This window comes from Salvelinus sp. IW2-2015, linkage group LG27, assembly GCF_002910315.2.
Source record: "Salvelinus sp. IW2-2015 linkage group LG27, ASM291031v2, whole genome shotgun sequence".
Classification (NCBI taxonomy): domain Eukaryota; kingdom Metazoa; phylum Chordata; class Actinopteri; order Salmoniformes; family Salmonidae; genus Salvelinus; species Salvelinus sp. IW2-2015.
Genome location: NC_036867.1, coordinates 37,647,492 through 37,668,442, shown reverse-complemented (window position 1 = coordinate 37,668,442; position 20,951 = coordinate 37,647,492). Strand labels below are relative to the sequence as shown.

The following is a 20,951-nucleotide window of genomic DNA, read 5'->3' as shown; positions in this document are numbered from 1 at the left end:
CAGTCTCACTACTCAATCGCTAGTTAAACTGTTTTCTGCCCCTCCCAAAAGATAGAATTTGTAGATAATTGGCACTCTTTCTGGGACTCACACACAAACAGGACCAAGCCTGGCCTGCTGAGAAGTGACGGACCTCATCTTATATATGGACATAGACAGGGCTTTAACTCCTCTTGCTCCACAATGAGATAGGGTGCAGGCCAGGCAGCAGGCTATTATCCAGCCTGCCAGTTTAGTGGAGTCTGCCACTAGCACAGTCAATGTAGTCAGTTCAGCTATCCCCATTGAGACAGTATCTGTGCTTCTATCTAGGTTGGGCAAAACTAAACATGGCGGTGTTCGCCTTAGCAATCTCACTGGAATAAAGACCTCCGTTCGTGTCATTATAGAAAGAGATTGTGATATCACATCTCAAAATAGGGCTACTTAATGTTAGATCCCTCACTTGCAAGGCAGTTATAGTCAATGAACTAATCATAATCTTGATGTGATTGGCCTGACTGAAACATGARTTAAGACTGATGAATTTACTGTGTTAAATGAGGTCACTCCTCCTGGTTACACGAGTGACCATATCCCGCGCGCATCCGGCAGAGGTGTTGCTAACATTTACAATAGCAAATTTCAATTTACAAAAAAGAAGAATGACTGCATTTTCATCTTTTGAGCTTCTAGTCATGAAATCTATGCAGCCTACACAATTAATTTTTATAGCTACTGTTTACAGACCATTTTTGGTGACTTTAATATTCACATGGAAAAGTCCACAGACCCACTCGAAAATGCTTTTGGAGCCATCATCGACTCAGTGGGTTTTGTCAACATGTCTCCGGACCTACTCACTACCAGTCATACTCTGGACCTAGTTTTGTCCTGTGGAATAAATATTATGGATCTAACGTTTTTCCTCATAATCCTGGACTATCGACCACCATTTTATTACGTTTGCAATTGTAAACAATAATCTGCTCAGACCCCAACAAAGGATCATCAAAGCCGTGCTATAAATTCTCAGACAACCCAAAGATTCCTAGATGCCCTTCCAGACCCCCTCACCTAACACCTACAGTGGGGAGAACAAGTATTTGATACACTGCCGATTTTGCAGGTTTTCCTACTTACAAAGCATGTAGAGGTCTGTAATTTTTATCATAGGTACACTTCAACTGTGAGAGACGGATCTAAAACAAAAATCCAGAAAATCACATTGTATGATTTTTAAGTAATTAATTTGCATTTTATTGCATGACATAAGTATTTGATCACCTACCACCAGTAAGAATTCCGGCTCTCACAGACCTGTTAGTTTTTCTTTAAGAAGCCCTCCTGTTCTCCACTCATTACCTGTATTAACTGCACCTGTTTGAACCCGTTACCTGTATAAAAGACACCTGTCCACACACTCAATCAAACAGACTCCAACCTCTCACAATGGCAAGGACATCAGGGATACAATTGTAGACCTACACAAGGCTGGGATGGGCTACAGGACGTAGTTTTTTTCTCTCACCTGAGTAGCCTCGTTTCACTGCCAAAAATTAAATTAAACCATCTAGTGTTCAGCGAAATAACAACACAATGTCAAATACAGGTAGCCTAGTAAATAATTAACATCCAATCACATTAACCGTTACTCTCTCACGGGAATTCCACTAACGGTCGGTATGTAGCCAAACGTAGCTGCTGCTCATGTTGGTATCTGTACTGTAGCGCAAAAGTCATGACAGGGAGACATAGTTGAGTGGTAACACAAGTGCAAGCGGTTGCTCCGACACCACTTGGGTACACTGCAGCATCCTCGAGAGGCTCTTGCTGCCAAGGGAATGCCTGACAGCTTGAAAGACGTTTTGGGTCACTACAGTGAAAATGGTTAACTTTGTTAAAGCAAGGCCCCTGAACTCTTGTGTATTTTCTGCACTATGTAATGATATGGGCAGCGACCATGTAACACTTTTACAACATTTCAAGGGGCAAAGTATTGACACATTTTCTTTAAATTGAGAGACGAGCTTAAAGTTTTCACTTGTCTGACCGCTTGCACGATGATGAGTTTCTCACACGACTGGCCTATCTGGGTGATGTTTTTTTCTCGCCCGAATGATCTGAATCTAGGATTACAGGGACTCTCCGCAACTATATTGTGTTTTTTTTGTTTGTTTATATGCGTTGTTTGTAACTTATTTATTTACTCTTTTTGTACATAATGTTTCCGCAACCGTCTCTTATGACCGAAAATAACTTCTAGACATCAGGACTGCGATTACTCACCACGGACTAGCAGAATCCTTTTTTTACTTTCACGACCCCGAGGCGGAGGATATGCGGCTCCCGCGGGAACAGGCCCGACCCCAGTGATCTGCATGAAGAGGAGGCGGAAAAAGAGAGGCCGGAGGGCGGGCTGCCTTCTGAGAAGTCGGAGGCGATTGAATAAACCCCCTCTCCCCTCAATTCTGCTAGCAAACATGCAATCTTTGGACAATAAAATGGACAAGTTATTGGGAAGATTAAACTACCAACGGGACATTAAAAACTGATGCATACAAAGCTCTCCCTCGCTCACCATTTGGCAAATCTGACCATAATTCCATCCTCCTGATTCCTCCTTACAAGCAAAAATGAAAGCAAGAAGCACCAGTGACTAGATAAATAAAAAAGTGGTCAGATGAAGAAGATGCTAAGCTACAGGACTGTTTTTGCTAGCACAGACTGGAATATGTTCCACGATTCCTCCAATGGCTTTGAGGAGTACACCACATCTGTCATTGGCTTCATCAATAAGTGCATCGATGATGTCTTCCCCACAGTGACTGCACGTACATACCCCAACCAGAAGCCATGGATTACAGGCAGAATCTGCACTGAGCTAAAGGCTAGAGCTGCCGCTTTCAAGGAGCGGGACTCTAACCCGGAAGCTTATAAGAAATCCCGCTATGCCCTCCGACGAACCATCAGACAGGCAAAGCGTCAATACAGGACTAAGATCGAGTCGTTCTACACCGGCTCTGACGCTCGTCAGATGTGGCGGGGCCTGCAAACCATTACAGACTACAAAGGGAAGCACAGCCGAGAGCTGCCCAGTGACACAAGCCTACCGGACGAGCTAAACTACTTCCATGCTCGCTTCGATGCAAATAACACTGAAACATACATGAGAGCACCAGCTGTACCGGAAGACTGTGATCACGCTCTCCGCAGCCGATGTGAGTAAGACCTTTAGACGGTCAACATTCACAAGGCCGCAGGGCCAGACGGATTACCAGGACGTGTACTGCGAGCATGCGCTGACCAACTAGCAAGTGTCTTCACTGACATTTTCAACCTCTCCCTGTCCGAGTCTGTAATACCAACATGTTTTAAGCAGACCACCATAGTGCCTGTGGCCAAGAACACTAAGGTAACCTGCCTAAATGACTACCGACCTGTAGCACTCACGTCTGTAGCCATGAAGTGCTTTGAAAGGCTGGTCATGGCTCACATCAACACCATTATCCCAGAAACCCTAGACCCACTCCAATTTGCATACAACCCCAACAGATCCACAGATGATGCAGTCTCTATTGCACTCCACACTGCCCTTTCCCACCTGGACAAAAGGAACACCTGCCGGAGAATGCTATTCATTGACTACAGCTCAGTGTTCAACACCAAAGCTCATCTATAAGCTAAGGACCCTGGGACTAAACACCTTCCTCTGCAACTGGATCCTGGACTTCCTGACAGGCCGCCCCCAGGTGGTAAGGGTAGGTAACAACACATCCGCCATGCTGATCCTCAACACAGGGGCCCCTCGGTGTACTCCCTGTTCACTCATGACTGCACGGCCAGACACGACTCCAACACCATCATTACATTTGCTGATGACACAACAGTGTTAGGCCTGAGACCTGGCCGTGTGGTGCCAGGACAACTACCTATCCCTCAACGTGATCAAGACAAAGGAGATGATTGTGGACTACAGGAAAAAGAGGACCGAGCACGCCCACATTCTCATCGACGGGGCTGCAGTGGAGCAGGTTGAGAGCTTCAAGTTCCTTGGTGTCCACATTACCAACAAACTAACATAGTCCAAGCACACCATGACAGTCGTGAAGCGGGCACGACAAAACATATTCCCCCTCAGGAGACTGAAAAGATTTGGCATGGGTCCTCAGATCCAGAAGGTTTTACAGCTGCACCATCGAAAGCATCCTGATTGGATGCATCACTGCCTGGTATGGCAACTGCTCAGCCTCCGACCGCAAGGCACTACAGAGGGTAGTGCGAATGGCCCAGTACATCACTGGGGCCAAGCTTCCTGTCATCCAGGACCTCTATACCAGGCGGTGTCAGATGAAGGCCCTAAAAATTGTCAAAGACTCCAGCCACCCTAGTCATAGTCTGTTCTCTCTGCTACCACACGGCAAGCAGTACCGGKGTGCCAAGACTAGGTCCAAGAGGCTTCTAAACAGCTTCTACCCCCAAGTCATAAGACTCCTGAACATCTAGTCAAATGGCTACCCAGACTATTCGCATTGCCCCACCGCCACTCTCTGTTGTCATCTATGCACAGTCACTTTAATAAACTTACATACTACCTCAACTAACCGGTGCCCCCGCACATTGACTCTGTACCAGCACCCCCCTGTATATATTTTATTTTTTACTGCTGCTCTTTAATTACTTGTTACTTTTATCTCTTATTCTTATCTGTATTTTTTTTAACTGCACTGTTGGTTAGGGGCTCGTAAGTTCGCATTTTACTGTTGTATTCGGCGCATGTGACTAATAAAAWTAGATTTGATATACCAAGTGTGGGGCAAAATTGAGGCTATGATTAGGAAGTTAGAGCTCTTCTCTTCTCTTCCAAAAAACAATATTTGAGAGTGTGCTAACCCTGGTGCTAGAGGGGGTACGCAGCTAGTGGTTGAATGTTTAAAGGGGTACGGGACTACAAAAAGTTTGGGAACCACTGCCCTAGATGCAGTCGCACCCCTAAAAACAAAAGACGTTTTCATAAGAAACTAGCTCTAGTATACAGAAAATACCAGAGCCCTGAAGCAGGCTTCCAGAAAATTGGAACGGAAATGGAGCTACACCAAACTGGAAGTCTTCCGACTAGCTTGGAAAGACAGTACCGTGCAGTATCGAAGAGCCCTCACTGCTGCTCGATCATCCTATTTTTCCAACTTAATTGGGGGAGAATAAGAACAATCCAAAGCTAACTAACAATCGCAAAGCTAACTAAAAAGCAGCATTCCCCAAGAGAGGATGGCGGATGGCTTTCACTTCAGCAGTGATAAATAAATTCATGAACTTCTTTGGCGAAAAGATCATGATCATTTGAAAGCAAATTACGGACTCTTTAAATCCGCGTATTTCTCCAAAGCTCAGTTGTCCTGAGTCTGCACAACACTGCCAGGACCTAGGATCAAGAGAGACACTCAAGTTTTTTAATACTATATCTCTTGACACATTGACGAAAATAGTAATGGCCTCTAAACCTTCAAGCTGCATACTGGACCCTATTCCAACTAAACTACCGAAAGAGCTGCTTCCTGTGCTTGGCCCTCCTATCTTGAACATAATAAACGTCTCCCTATCCACCGGATGTGTACCAAATTCATCAAAAGTGGCAGTAATAAAGCCTCTCTTGAAAAAGCCAAACCTTGACCCAGAAAATATTTTWAAAACTATCGGTCTATATCGAATATCCCATTCCGCTCAATTCTTTTTGAAAAAGCTGTTGCACAGCAACTCACTGCCTTCCTGAAGACAAACAATGTATACGAAAMGCTTCAGTCTGGTTTTAGACCCCATCATAGCACTGAGACTGCACTCGTGAAGGTGGTAAATTACCTTTAAATGGCGTCAGACCAAGGCTCTGCATCTGTCCTCGTGCTCCTAGACCTTAGTGCTGCTTTTGATACCATCGATCACCACATTCTTTTGGAGAGATTGGAAACCCAAATTGGCCTACACAAGTTCTGACCTGGTTTAGATCTTATCTGTTTGGAAGATATCGGTTTGTCTCTGTGTATGGTTTGTCCGATGAAAAAACTACTGTAAATTTCAGTGCTCCGCAAGGTTCCATTTTAGGACCACTATAGTTTTCACTATATATTTTACCTCTTGGTGATGTCTTTCAGAAACGTAATGTTAACTTTCACTGGTATGTGGACGATACACAGCTGTACATTTTGATAAAACATGGTGAAGCCCCAAAATTGCCCTCCTTGGAAGCCTGTGTTTCAGACATAAGGAAGTGGATGCAAATGTTTTACTTTTAAACTCAGACAAAACAGAGATGTTAGTTCTAGGTCCCAAGAAACAAAGAGATCTTCTGTTGGATCTGACAATTGATCTTGATGGTTGTACAATCATCTCAAATAAAACTGTGAAGGACCTTGGCGTTACTCTGGACCCTCGGCGTTACTCTTCTGGATGTGTGCAACCAAAAGGTCAACATTTACCTTCTGGATTTCAACTTTTGTTTTCCAACCGTAACCAATATACACACTTCACTTATCACATTTCTAATCTACAAAAATTAGAAATGACTAACCGATTGAACAGCATTAAATATGTGAAAAAAACAAAGGTTGTCCTTGATGGCACCTTGGACTAGCTACAGGGATATGGACCAGGTCACTGGTTCTAATGTTGTTGATGCCTGAGGCTTGAATCTCACTGTGGTTGTTTTTCTAGTTTCAAATATGTTTTATTATGAAGCATTGGTATCCATGTATACAATTGTACTGTTTATTCTGTGAGCTTCGTTTTTACATAAGACAACAGTAATATACACAAAATTATCACAAGTATTAACACGCGATAATATTGCAAGAATGTATACATCAAAAACAGTATGAAAGGAAAAGCCTTGAGTCAAGATAAACGCTGTGGTTGTTTTCTAACGATTTCTTTTCTAGTTTAAAGATTAGTGGGCAAATCTGTTTTGGTTCACAGTCTTTGCTTTTAGTCAAATTACATTTGTAAGTGTAATGAAAACAAATACCCTGAAATTAGCATGGATACTATGACTGCAGGAATTCCCTATGTACAAAACACATACATTTTTATTACATTGTCAACAACCACAGAAGTACAATCAGAACAACTAAATACAAAATGGGATAAGACTAACAAATACACTAAATCCACAGTGGACACAATGACAAAAAACACAGAAGGTTGCTGGGATTATGTACATATCAAATGAACAAGGTGGAGAAGACAATTGGTATGTACAATTACAGTAAAACGAATACAGAAGAAGACATTTGATTGCAGACTATTCCCCACCCCTTAGGTTAGGGTTATACCCTTTCACACATTTTTTTTCTTCTTCCTGAGACGTCATGTTGTGAAATTTGTTATATTGATAAGTAACATGCGTCTACCTACTTATCCATCCTCTTCGGCAGATTTAACATCTAATGGAGCACATTTGGCCGCTACCTCAGCCAGACACTCCAGGCTTTTCCGGGTATGACTACAAATGTCTGCCGGTATCCTCCTGTTAACAACTATTCTGATCACTCGCGTGGGTTGTTTGTTTGTGTCGCCTATTTCAGGTGTTGCAGCAGGTTCAGGGTCCTGGTTTGTGTCYTGTACTTGAAGCATTGAAACAGATTCGTTTGCCCTCATCCTAGTGTCAACTATTCTTATTACACGGGTCTGAAAGTCACTCATTTTGTACCTTTTAGCAAGTTCCATGTCTGTGCAGCTTCTTTTGGGCACGGAAGCGGTTTCCTCGTCTGTGTTGGTTACTTGAATGTGTTCCTTTATCGTTTCCATTATCTGAGACGTTTGAGKAAGTTCTGCTTTTGTTTCATTTGCTTGAGGCCTTCGAACGGGTTCTTTCTCAGTACTTTCTGCCGTTGAAGTGGTTTCCATGATGGTCCTGCCTAACTTACCAGGTTCCATGTCCGTGCAGCTTAATTGGGGCATTTGAACGAGTCCCTCCATTGACCCCCCACTCAGTCTTTGAACAGGTTCAAAGTTTTCCGCAATTACTTGAACAGGTTCATTGTTCATCTCACGTATTTGGGGCATCTCAGCAGCACTACAGCTTTCCATCCTATTGACAATAATTTTTATTTCCCGGGTAAGAGCAGATTCTTTGCCTGTTTTGCTTATTTTATGCATTGAAGGGGTTTCCTTGCTTGTGTTGATTACTTGAGCAAGTTCTTTCCTTGGCCTGCCTCTTTTGCGCTTTGTAATAAATTTCATTTGATCTAGTTTTTCAGGTGTCTTTGCAGGTACTTTCTTTGTCTGATTTACTTTAGCCTTTCCAGCAAGTTTTTGGGGTTCAGCGGGTTCTTTATTTATTTCCCGTCCTTCGATACGTTGCTGATTAATTTCACCAACTTGAGGCATTAGACCGGTTTCTGTGTGTAAGTCGGTTTCTTGGGACATTTCAATTGGTCCCTTCCTTGTCCTCCCTCTTTTAGATGTTACATCAGGTGCCATGTGTGTGTCCATTTTCTGAAGCATCTCGGAGGGTTCCTTGTTGCTTTTGGTTATTTTGGGCATTTGAGTTAGTTCTTGGTTTGTGCCGGATACTTGGGGAACTTGTCTGGGTCTCTTCCTTGATCTCATGCTACTGGGCATTAAAGTGGTGTCCGCGTTTACCTCGCTTACCGGAATGGGTTCCATGCAAGTGTCTGTTTAATTGTGGAATTTGAACGAATCCCTTCTTTTGGCCTCCGATTCTTGGCCTGTACAACTGATTCTTTGTTTGTCTCAGCAAGTTTAATGTCTGTATTGCTTACTTGAATGGGTTTGTTTTGTGTGTCAGTTACCTGGGTCGTTTGGACAGGTTTCTTCCTTGGACTTCTGAGCTTGTGAGCAGGTTTCCAAGTGTGTGTCGGTTATTTGTGGAGTTTGAGTGTGTTCTATGTTTCTTTCACTTACTTGAGCAAGTTCCTTCCTTGGCCTGCCTCTTTTTGGGCATTATAATTTGTTCCATGTTTGTCTCGCTCATTACAGACATTTGAGCAAGTTCCTTCCTTGGCCTGCCTCTTTTGGGCATTTTAATTGGTTCCATGTTTGTCTCGCTCATTACAGACATTTGAGCAGGTTGTACATTTGTCTCAAACATATGAGCAGGTTTCTTGTTTTGTGTCGCTGAATTGAACGGGTTCCACGTGTTGTGTTGTCTACTTGAGACGTTTGAACGGGTTTCACGTGTGTGTTGTCTACTTGAGACGTTTGAACGGGTTTCACGTGTGTGTTGTCTACTTGAGACGTTTGAACGAGTTCCACGTGTGTGTTGTCTACTTGAGACGTTTGGAACGGGTTCCACGTGTGTGTTGTCTACTTGAGACGTTGAACGGGTTCCACGTGTGTGTGGTCTACTTGAGACGTTTGAACGGGTTCCACGTGTGTGTTGTCTACTTGAGACGTTTGAACGGGTTCCACGTGTGTGTTGTCTACTTGAGATGTTTGAACGACTTCCATGTTTACCTTACTTATTTGAGAAGTCTCCATGTCTGAACGGTGCGCGCCAGTTGCGTTTACTACTGGAGGCGATTGAGGAGTTTTCTTTTTCGTCATCTTCCTTCTCTTGGGGTTTTGAACAGGGTTTTTCTTTGCCTCCCTTTTGTCCTCACTGTTCTTCGTCCATCGACTCAATGTAGGTCTGTGAAGGCATGAGAGGGACAGGAAGACACTAGTCGGTTATAGGCTTGAGATAAGAGCAAATGGTTGAAGTGAAAACCTGTATACACAGGTCCTCAACCGAAATTCATTTTGATTACTACAGCTCCGTAGAGGATCACTTCTCTATAACTTACTTCTGGACTTTGTGGTAACCATGTTCTTTGATCAGATTCTGGTACTCCCGGGAGTCAGGCCTCCGAGTAGGGCCTTGGTAGTCGTTGCTCCTGCAGTGGACACGAGAGGGCAAAGGTCAGGGGGCATAAGGAGAGAGGGATCATCATCAAACACAAACGCACACACATCAAAAACACAGACTCTCACCTGGAGTCAGGTCTGGAACTCTGATCGGACCAGGACCTGAGCGCACACAGATAAATAGATGAGAATCTCAAAATGACCTCCAGTTAATCCCACCTTCCTGTGCGAGGTAGTTTTATGGACAAACTTTTGTGGTTACCAAAAGAGTAGCAACGGACTGCTAATTTTGAGCAACTACACTACTAGAAACCCCTCCCTCCAGGATATGGTTCTTACCCGTCTCTGGAGTGGGATTCGTCCGAGAACGAGTTCAGAGAGTGGGTCGGGGAGGAACTGGAATACTCTTCAGAACAACTCAGAGTCTGACTCTCATCCTCAGATCTACAAAAGGAGTCCTGCAGGGACCACAAATGAATTAGAACCACACCAGAACAAACCAAGGGGAAATTATTTTCAAAGATAATTTAATACACAGACACCAAGAGACATACAAAWAAGTCAACAAACAGAAGACTTTTTCTGCTGAGGGAATAGAACTTACCCCAGGCTCCTCCACCACCCCCTCTGTCCGGTCCTGCTGAGGTGGATCAAAGCCGGTTGTCAGCCTCTCTGCGTGTCTCCTGGTAGAGGCAGCACTGGGACACACCCCCAGGGCACTGAGGGCTTTCAACACGCTGAGAGGACAGCCCTGTTTCCAGAACTCGACCCCCAGAGAGGCCTGGATGAAGTTGCACTTCTGCATGGAGGTGTAGAGGACGATGGCCAGGATAAGCCCCACCCTCTGGCTGACCATATCACCTGCCGCCTCTTCTGTCCTCGGGCTTCAAAAGAGATCAATGGAGAACATGTTACAACCAATTTATGCCTTCATGCACACAGAGAGCAAGTCATTAATAATGAACAGCAGTCACATAATTCAGCCCTGTAGAACCCTGTTTTCAAGTACAAAACAGAATTTTAAATGTACATTTAAAAAAAWAAAWAAAAAATGMTGTGATCCCCATACAATATAAAACGCTTTGATCATCTGGAAAGGTGCCTACAATCAACTATTATTAATTGATCATCTCTTATTCTCTCACCATTTCGTTTTCCTTGCTCCCATCATAACCTGTGTCCTGATGGTGTTGGGTTTGGGGAACATGGCCCTAAGACATGCCAGGGTCATAGGGGCCTTTTCTTCCCCCCACGCTAGAACCGCGTCCCAGGAAAATTCACTCACACTCGCCTCAGTCAGCGGCTGACGCAATGGCCCACGTTGGTCCTTCATCAATACCTTACTCTGGTAAATCAGACAAATGGACACATACATTTCTTTGCAAAACACATCTTCAACAACGACACACTCACACCTGATGAGCCATAAACTGCCGGTAGCCTATAAACAAATACATTCTTTAAATTAATTATGTTATGTTAAAACAACAATTACCTCCTGGGCGATAACCTCTGCGAGGAAAAGGGTCATGGCTTCTCTAGCTTTGGTCTTCATCAGGGACCTGAAGGCCTTCAGGTGCTGGTGGCTGTGCATGTAATGCAGGGCCTTGGCATGAGGTCCAAACCCATAGCTCTGCTTAGTCTTGGAGAAAGAGAGATTCTTCTTCTTGGGCCTTATACCTTCGTCAACGGGGAACGGAGACAGGAGTGTGGAGTGTGTTGTAGATTGGGGTGCCTTCGGACGTCTTTTTGTTGTCCGCTCTCCGAAGGAGAACAGAGAACTGATCTGATTTGAAGTTTGACTTGATAATGTTGAGGAATTTACTTGATTTGATGGTGTTGAAGAGGAGTGTGTGGTTGGGGCTATGGGAGTTTGAGGTCGTCTGATGGTCGTTGAATGGAATTCTGGGGAACGAGAAGTCATGGTGGTCCATTTCTCCCCGTCCCACTGACGAACTGGCCTCCGGTTGTTTTTTTTAGAAGCAATGCACTCCTCTTCTATGGATAAAGAAGATGGGTTGGTTATAATTGGAGTTTGATTGGATAATGTTGTGGATGAGCTTGGTATTTCGGCACGGGGCTTTCGAGGTCTGCCAACTTTTGTTGGCAAATCTGACCAAGTCCAAAGCTTCCCATCCTGCTTGGTTTTCCTTCTGAGCACACCAAGACAGACCCAGCAGAGGAAGGATGAGTCATCAGGAGTGATGTCAAAGACTAGCTTGAAGGTCTTGGGGCTGGTCAGCGTGGTGACTTTCCTCCTGTTGTAACCCTTGGGCCCCCTCACAAACCTCACCCCACAAATGCAACACGTCTCTGACTGAGACATTGTGGTGTAAATGTCAGAGCGCTTCAAAAGGGACAAAAAAGGGCTGATGGTTCTTAATCGAAGAATGATAACCTATTAATAAAACTCACATTGCAATTGTTAAACAATTCTCCTGTGGGGGAGCAGATAAAATGTATGTATGGTTTGAGAAACAAAGCAGACTCACAGCGGATCCTTCCAGTGGGACGATACCATCCAGAAAAAGCCACGGTGCAAGTACTTTTCTCACATTAATCGACCGTGATTTTCAAAAACAATAAGCGGTGCACGCCCTGGTTAAAAAGACACCTTCCATTGGCTAATTGATGAAAATATCGTAAAGAGATAAATATGATAACATTTTCACTTCCCGCCAGCTACACGCCAAATATTGCAAACAAACTACACTACCACAGAACAACGAATTTGCACTAGAGATCACACAAATACGGTCATGTAAAATGACGGCATTTTGTAAGGTATATCAAACATAGATTAAGGCAAATACATTACATTTCAAACTACTTTAGGTAAGATAACTCTTGAAAGTAATATAGCGTAGAAGACGGTCTGTTTCGATGGTCCGATTTTTGTGCAGTCACGCATGCGTCGGGCTTCTCCCTCCTACAAACAAATGGTTGACTAGACGTCAAAAGTCACAATACTGCCACCTGTAGGTTTGGAGTATAATGAAACATAGCTCTTGGATACGTCTTCCATAAACAAAGGATATACACACACTATGACAGAACGGCCATTCACACTCATAAATGACATGACAGTGATTAGTCAATAACACAAGCGGATCCATTTCTTTCCTTCTGATCTTTATTACGTACAAAAATATGACTGAGGTTGTCAGCACGGCTCTATGCACACATGAATAACAGCAGCAGAAATACACACAATGTAATGACCAGTGCATAAGCGGTACTAGCCTGGTCCCAGATCTGTACGCGCTTTAGCCAACTCACCTTCTTTTGCCGTCCCATACATGTTAGCTACAGGTTTACCATCACACTGAACACTACAGGGGTGTAAGCTAAAGCACATATAGCTTTATGGCCAAGGGCCTTTTGGAAATGGAACCCTATATAGTGCACCACTTTGAGTCATAGGGAGCAATTTCAGAGGCAGACCCAAGCTAAAGCAGTACAGACTCATTAGAAATTCTTCTCTACATGCCTTTTACGAAAATTCATACAATCCAATAGAACTGTTATAAAGTTCATGGCAAAAACGTCTACACGGATGCTGTTACTGCTGGATTAAATTATATACATGCCATAAAAGAAAAGCCTTCCGCATCAAATAAATAAACTATTGTTACACATTTAGGATTGAAATTATTTGTCCATATCTGTTAGTGGTGGCGAGGGATTAAGATGGTGTCCTGCTCTGCTTGAGATGGCACACCTCACACACCGGTCTCTCTTCCAGTCCAGCCAAAATGAAAGCAGCTACGCACACAAACGTTTCAGTCAAAAAATATCTATTTACATAAATATAGTACACACACATGCAGCCTTCTCCTCTTCAATGACGATTCAACCATAAATTAACACATTCAACAACACTCATAACATATGCCTCAGTTGTCACTCCACTTTCTACTAGTCATAAAAATAAAGTACCTAATATAGACATTATATATAAATATACACACACACAACATTAACAAACACTCTGGTTTCACACAGAAAGCTTGTTTTAAATTTAAGTTTGCATCTACGACAGCAGGGATTTTCAAGTGTCTAACTGATTCCCCATTTAGTGTTTTCTATAAGTATGACAGAGACGCTCTCTGGAGTCCAAGGCACTTCAGGCTGTATCTGAACACACTATCAATTCCAAACCATCCTTTGTAACCTCTTTGCTTCGGAGAACACCCACCCTATCTTCACTACAAGGACTGCACTTCTACCCACTGATAGAGGGTAAGAGGTCATTCTGTGGTCCATAGCTTTGGTCCTTCAAGTCCTTTTTTAAATGTATTATTATTTTATATTTTTTATTTATTGCTTTTGTGCTTAGCTGTTCGCTGTAGTTGTCCTTCCTGTTGTAGTTTGGAGGCTGTGTAGTAGTCATGCCTGATGTTGTTGTTTGTTATCATTTCTGTTGTAATGGTTGTTTTGCAGCTGTAATTTCTTTTTGTGTAGTCCTACAGAAGCCTCTGGTTGAGAATCTCCCAGATCATCAGCTTCCTGAACAGGGGCATGTGACACTGAGAAGAACGAGTGAGAGACATCAGTGTGTGAGTGAAAAAGAGATTGTATGAGTGTACACCGAGTGAGTATGATAGCCTGCGATGGCCTATGTACCTGTCGGAAGTTGAGAGGCCGCCCCTGGGCTACATAGTCAGCATATTTACAGGCAAACACTCCACAATCACTGCCATTCTTCTGTTGAGGGATCTCCTACACACACGAGGGATCCTGGTGAAAAGCAAATCACTAGAGAACGGATGCTATTTCTGACAGCCCTAGACGCACTCTGTATACATTCAAGACAAAATAAGAACGACAAAGATGATTAGATATGTATTTCTGTCTGGGTAATTTACGCTGGCCCTCAAGCTGCCCACTGTCCACTTGCACGCGTCCAGATCTTGGTCCTTCCTGGCTTTGTGCTCCTCTCTCAGGTACAGCCTGGACAGGGTTGGACGAACCAAATACATGTAACAGGATTACAGAATGAAATGACAAAAAAGATGGTCATCAGATTACAGGTAATTTTGTCAAACCAAATGATTACTGGAAGGGGACTGAGGACTCACAGTAAGAGGCTGCAGATGTCGTCATGTCTCTGTCCCATAGAGTCATAGGACCTCACGGTCCTGGAGTTAAAGTTTATCACCTAGAGAGGGAAAGGGAAATAAACAAAGTCCACAGGTATCTACAAAGACCACAGAGAAGGACCAGTGGACTTTCTAAAGCAGTGGTCACCAACCTTTTTTGAATCACGATCACTTTGAGTCAAAATGCAAGCCAAGATCTACCGCTCAGATTTTTGTATTTTTAACATGACTTAAAAAAACGTAAGCCTATGCAACATTAACCAATTAAAAACAATTATGTAGCAATGAGGGTTGTGCTATAGTAGGTTATAGGCCCAACACACCATCACTGCATATTGGCTATGCTTGAATTGCTCTGCCAATGTTCTTCAGATGATTTTTCAATTATCTTTGTTTCAAAACAATCGCATCTACTCACGACCTCTCATGCTGTAAACACAGTCCAGTTCAAAGTAAATGGCACAGATCCATGTATGGCAATGGTCTATTTGCAAATAGGCCTGCTGCATTGCTGATTGGTTATGCCGCACCAGTCTGTGAAGAGTATGGGCTGAGTCGTGCGTGTCAACGCAATAGAATCCTACTATGCCGCATTCTGCCTACAACAAAATCACTTGCATAGTTAGTTTTGCATAGTAATAAGTCTTGCATAGTTCATTGTGTTTCGGTGTGTTGCATTGAAAGTGGCTAGTATTGCACAGTAAAGGGAAACGTTGATAGTGTAAACTCTAGAAAGTTAAGTGAAGTTCAATCTCGTGCTTCTCTGCGCAGGCTGATATTTCAGTGCGCAGCTTAGAGGGAACATTGCCTATAGGTGCACTTGATTTGCTCTATGGGCCTGCCGGGTAGGCGGAGATCTACCTTCAAACACATAAAATGGTTCAAAATGTGAACACAGCCTTCCCAGCACTAGGGCTGCCGAATCAAGTGCAGAAATGTTTGGTGATCGACTAGGAATGCCTTGGAGATCGACCAGTCGGCCGTGATCGACAGGTTGGTGACCACTAAAGTGAATGAAGCCCCGTCAATCTGGGGAGATTTACAGCCAGTGACCAGTGGATTCCCAGGTGCAGCGGAACCAGGATGATGTCATACTGGAAGAGGTCCACAGCTTTGGTCCATCGCTTCACGGCGACGTGCCCCCCTCCATGTAGTTTGGGGAAGAAGAAAGTACTGAAGGAGTAGACCTTCAGCCCTTGCCCCGCACTACTGCTACGAGTCATTACTAGGGACAGGTAGAAGTTAATCACCTGAGACACAGAGGGAGAGTTTTTTTGTTAGACACACACGCGTACATCTCTCTCTCTCACACACACACCAACAACCTCAAACTTAATAGCCAACAACCATACATACCTCATCATTGAGCCAGCTCCCTTCTTGTAGAGAAGCCAGGTCTCTCTGTGTGATGCATAGCTTGAAGGCTGAGCTCAGGACCAGGTTAAGATCCCTCTGGGACAGGGCACGACTCACCTCCACAGCCATCTCCTACACACACAGTTTGAAATAAACAGAATGAAAACATACCCATAGAATACATACACTCCTATGTCAACACACTACACAGACATACCATTATAGGGGAAAAAGAACACTCACCTTGCTGAACCTAGGGAGCTCCTCAGCGCTGTTGAGTGTGTCAGTGTGTGTTGGCTTCTCTCTGTCCACCAGGTTGAGTCTTGCTGCTACCTCTGCAGATAGATCCAGCTCTGGCTGCTTCTGCTGGAGGGAGAGAGACTTTATAACAACCTTATGATGCTTCATAGCAGCCTTATGACTGTTCCTAGCATCCTTACTACAGTTCATAAGTGTGTGTCCTACCGTTGCATTGCTGGCAGGTTGTGTATCCACAGCTGCGCTGAGAGGCTTACTGAGACACAACTCTCCTCTCATGTCTCTGGTTTGTTTGGCTGAGGATGTATCTCTCCACATATACACACTGGGGTTGGCTGCAGATAGGAGAAGGAGAAAACATTAGCCTAGGACAACAGCTTCCAATACATGAGTAGGGGGGTGAGGGAGGCTGTGATAGTAGTCTACCTCTGAGGGGTCCTGTCTTTGGGGTCACAGACTCATAGGTTCTTCCCAAAATGGCCATTCTATGTCCATCCTGTGTAAATGTTGACCTGTGAGGAAGCGAAGAAACAGAGGTTTGTAAAAGCTAGCTAACCGAACCACTGGAATTAAAACTATAATCTCACACTCCATCACCACTCACCCCTGGGGTTTGGTGCGGGTGAAGGGCAGCGGTTGGCTCTTGCTGTATTTATCGGACACCATCTCCAGAAGCCGTCTGTAGTGCTCCTTATCACTCTCCTTCAGAGCCTGGAAACAGCACACACAGAACACCTGACAACTACTGACATACCTGGCGTGGCATTTAATAAAAACCAGGATCAATCACAGGGTTGATTTTAATTTCAAACTCATTCTTAACTCACCTCCTCCACTGCCAAGCACTGTCTGTGGGTGTGGTTAGGGGTGGGCGGGGGTAGGTCTGAGCTGGGGGGTCCTGTCCCAACCCCCACCCCCAGGGTAGGCCGACTGGGCAGGAGCTGGAGGGAGCGTCTCTGGGGCTTGTCTCCATCTCTCCCTCTGTCTGGGTTCCCTGGACCCAGCACTGAGCCACTGAAAACAAGACAGAGGACACAAAGTTTAAAGGAAGAACATCTCACATATGTAGAACTTTTGTGTTAAAGCCCCAGAACTGAAAGTATGCAGTAGACAGAAGAAGAGACCTACCTGTGTTTTCTCAGAGGGGGAGAGGCTCCCTGGAGGAGGCTCAGCCCCCCTCTCTCCCTCTGTCCTCCTACTGTTGGTTTCTCTGGAGACATGGAAAGAGGGATAAACAAGTTGAAGCAACCACTTGACCTGTCCCCTCTGCTGTTTCACATACATTATATACCATGATGTTGTAATGTACAACACAGCTGTCCTCCTTCCTTATCGATCAAATAATTAGAGGCTTACTCACCCATTTTCCAATCAGAGCTGTTCATCCATGAGGTGTGGAGTTCATCTATTCCCATCAGGCCCACAGGGCCCTACACAATAGGAGTGATTTAGGGCGTGAGTCAGATGTGAATATTGTGCAGTTATTGCACAAACATTTTAACGTTTTTGTACTGGTATGTGTCTTTCAGTCAGAGCAGTGGTTTATGAGTGTTTTGCATACAGTACTAGAACGCACGACTGGTACACATTCATACCTGGCTTGCTGTGTACCTTCCGTTTCTCTCACTGGCAGGAGAGAGTGGGTTCCTCAGTCTCAGCAGCCCAGCCACCCCTGCTACAGTCTTCTTCACAAAATGAATTATGTCTATGACAATGAGAGAGTACAGTACACATGTAGTCAGTTCAAAGCTGACTAACTAGCTAACGTTAGTTACAATGATAATTAATTATAAGAACAGTGGCTAAAAGTTATTGGTAATAAGTTACCATACCTTTTCTCCGTCTCTTGATCGCCACTGGTTCACTCTGGCTAACATTTTCTGAAACATGAACGCTGTAACAGAATGTAAACACGTTTACTCAACAACAATTAACAGTAACTAGCCAAGTAGTAAAGTTACATTTGTTAGCAAGTTAGCTACAGTTAGTTTGTTACATTTATTCATTTCTACAGTACCTTGCTATTTGGTACGTTAGGAAAGTTAGCTAATGTCTGGTAAGTGGCGCGATGAAAGAGTTAGCTCGCCTTATTTATTTTTGAAGGAACCAGCTAACACCAACTGGAATGAATGACAATTGTTGCTAATAATTAGCTAGCTAGGTTAGCGAGCTTGGGTGACAAGTTAGCTGTTAGCAAGTTGACTAGCTAGCGTTTGCCAGCTAGRTTACTAACGCGTTACATAAACAGATACACAGAGCACACTAGCACCAAAGACAGTACATGTGCTAGCACCAAGCCAGTCACCGACCTCTGGTAGTTCCTTTTGGTTGGCCTGGCGTTGCTATCCTGGCGTTGCGAGTCTATCTCCCCGCCAACGTTCAAACCAGGCCAACCGGAATGTTTTTGCCGGGTTATAGGCTCGAAAAGCGACGATAGTCCGTCAACTACCCATCCGTACATCACAGACAGATACGAGAGAATGGAAACGTCCTCGTACGGTCGGGCCAGGACTATCCGCAGTTTAAAATACAAGCTCCGTGGGCACGAATGTTCTACCTGCGCCAAACCACCATTCACCTTCTATCTAGCACAGTTAGCCTAGCATTTAGCTTCGTGTTGAAATGAGTGACGTGAATATACACAAACGTGAAGACCGTAAACCGTAGGGGGGGAAACGTCAGAGACTTCCTCGTAGGAACTACTTGGATATGCTWCTCTTATGCCGCGTTCCTGTACTAGTTGCAACTAGGAAACTTGGAAATGCTAAGCGGTTGACATAGGCACTTGTATAAATACAATCAATTAGCAAACATTTCCGAGTTTCCTAGTTCCGACTAGTATTTGAACGCGGCATTAGACTGGATACTGTGGCATGTAAAAACATCGTAGCCAGTTTTTCACTGTCTGRAAGGGCTCCGTTTTGCATATCATGGGTGTTGTGTGATTATGTTTTCGTTGGATTGTCAAACAAATTACTTCAAAAAAGTAGGCTACTTGCGCATTTTGATCCACCATAATAATTGATTTAGCTGATACTCTGTACTGGACCGTAAAGCCTAATGGCTATTTTCACCCATAATTTAGACAATTTTCTGTTTAGAATTTCCGACATTGGTAGGCCATATTATAATTTCCAACATTTGGTCTGACCATTTGTTRGTCAACTATAGTTATACATGCAGCTTCTGTCATAACGTGTTGCCCTAGAAGACTAAATAAAATAGTGCTCGCCAGTCTCTGACATCGATAGAATGAATGCATTAATCTGGTTAACACCGTTCAAGTTTTCTGTTTCGTGTAGGGACCCGGGGAGAATGCAATAACTCAAAAAATTGGGAATGGTTGGTCCTGTGATGTCCAAATGGCATCAGTTTGACCGGTTTTAATTCAATTAAAAGCTGACAAGACACGTTTCTTTGAAGACTAGTTAGTTTTGGGAGTATATTTGATGTGGTTAAAACACTGTCTGCATGCATAAGTGTCAAAGATAATACATTTGCATTTTTTCAAGAGATGCTGAAATAAATCATACACTGAACAAAAATATAAACGCAACAATTGAAAAGATTTTACCGAGTTACAGTTCATATAAAGAAACCAGTCAATTGAAATACATTTATTAGGCCCTCATCTCTGGATTTCACATGACTGGGAATACAGATATACATCTATTGGTCACAGATGCCTTTAAAAAAAAGTAGGGGAGTGGATCAGAAAACCAGCCAGTATCAGGTGTGACCACCATTTGCCTCATGCAACTCTCCTTCACATAGAGTTGATCAGGCTGTTGATTATGTCCTCTTCAATGGCAATGCAAGTTGCTGGATATTGACGGGAACTAGAACACGCTGATGTACAGGTCGATCCAGAGCATCCCAGACATGCTCAATGGGTGACATGTCTGGTGAGTATGCAGGCTATAGAAGAACTAGGACATTTTCCAGGAATTGTGTACAGATCCTTGCGACATGGGCCCGTGCATTATCATGCTGAAACGTGGTAATTGCGGAKGTGGTAATTGCGGCGGATGAATGGCACGACAATGGGCCATTCCAATTGACAACGATAAAATGCAATGGTGTTCATTACCTGTAGCTTATGTCTGCCCATACCATAACCCCACCATGGGGCACTCTGTTCACAACGTTGACATCAGCAAACCGCTCGCCAACACAACACCATACACTCAACTCAGTCTGCCATCTGCCCGGAAATTGAAACCGGGGTTAATGTGCACAATTCTCCAGCGTGCCAGTGTTCTTCGAAATTGAGTATTTGCCCACTGAAGACGGTTACAARGCTGAACTGCAGACAGTTCAAGACCCCGGTGAGGAGGATGAGCTTCCCTTAGACGTCTTCTAACAGTTTGTGCAGAAATTGTTCGGTTGTGCTAACCC

At 43.9% G+C, this 20,951-nt stretch overlaps 2 protein-coding genes across 6 annotated transcripts; both read right to left on the bottom strand.

Annotated features, from left to right (window-relative positions):
- Positions 1-6,724: 6,724 nt before the first annotated feature.
- On the bottom strand, positions 6,725-12,749 carry LOC111953523 (uncharacterized). Of its 2 annotated transcripts, none has more exons than XM_023972867.2 (8): positions 12,330-12,749; positions 11,333-12,184; positions 10,983-11,182; positions 10,442-10,721; positions 10,177-10,295; positions 9,964-9,999; positions 9,777-9,866; positions 6,725-9,622 (listed from the first exon to the last, which is right to left on the bottom strand). In XM_023972867.2, the coding sequence occupies exons 2-8, from the start codon at positions 12,161-12,163 to the stop codon at positions 9,298-9,300; spliced, it is 1,881 nt and encodes a 626-aa protein (XP_023828635.1). In that variant the 5' UTR covers positions 12,164-12,184; positions 12,330-12,749; the 3' UTR covers positions 6,725-9,297. The 2 variants fall into 2 exon arrangements, with proteins under 2 accessions (XP_023828635.1, XP_023828636.1); XM_023972868.2 differs by having other exon boundaries at positions 11,333-11,835.
- Positions 12,750-13,832: 1,083 nt separating this feature from the next.
- On the bottom strand, positions 13,833-19,195 carry LOC111953524 (sentrin-specific protease 2). 4 transcript variants are annotated; one of them, XR_011474278.1, is made up of 16 exons: positions 18,863-19,195; positions 18,386-18,447; positions 18,149-18,258; positions 17,914-17,983; positions 17,682-17,763; positions 17,381-17,567; positions 17,158-17,264; positions 16,980-17,065; positions 16,761-16,888; positions 16,539-16,661; positions 16,296-16,427; positions 15,983-16,189; positions 14,919-14,998; positions 14,706-14,790; positions 14,464-14,577; positions 13,833-14,366 (listed from the first exon to the last, which is right to left on the bottom strand). XR_011474278.1 is itself a non-coding variant. In XM_023972869.2 (16 exons), the coding sequence occupies exons 1-16, from the start codon at positions 19,012-19,014 to the stop codon at positions 14,304-14,306; spliced, it is 1,770 nt and encodes a 589-aa protein (XP_023828637.1). In that variant the 5' UTR covers positions 19,015-19,195; the 3' UTR covers positions 13,833-14,303. The 4 variants fall into 4 exon arrangements, 3 of the variants coding, with proteins under 3 accessions (XP_023828637.1, XP_023828638.1, XP_023828640.1); XM_023972869.2 differs by having other exon boundaries at positions 14,464-14,559; XM_023972870.2 differs by having other exon boundaries at positions 14,464-14,559; positions 16,539-16,658.
- Between the last annotated feature and the right edge of the window lie 1,756 nt (positions 19,196-20,951).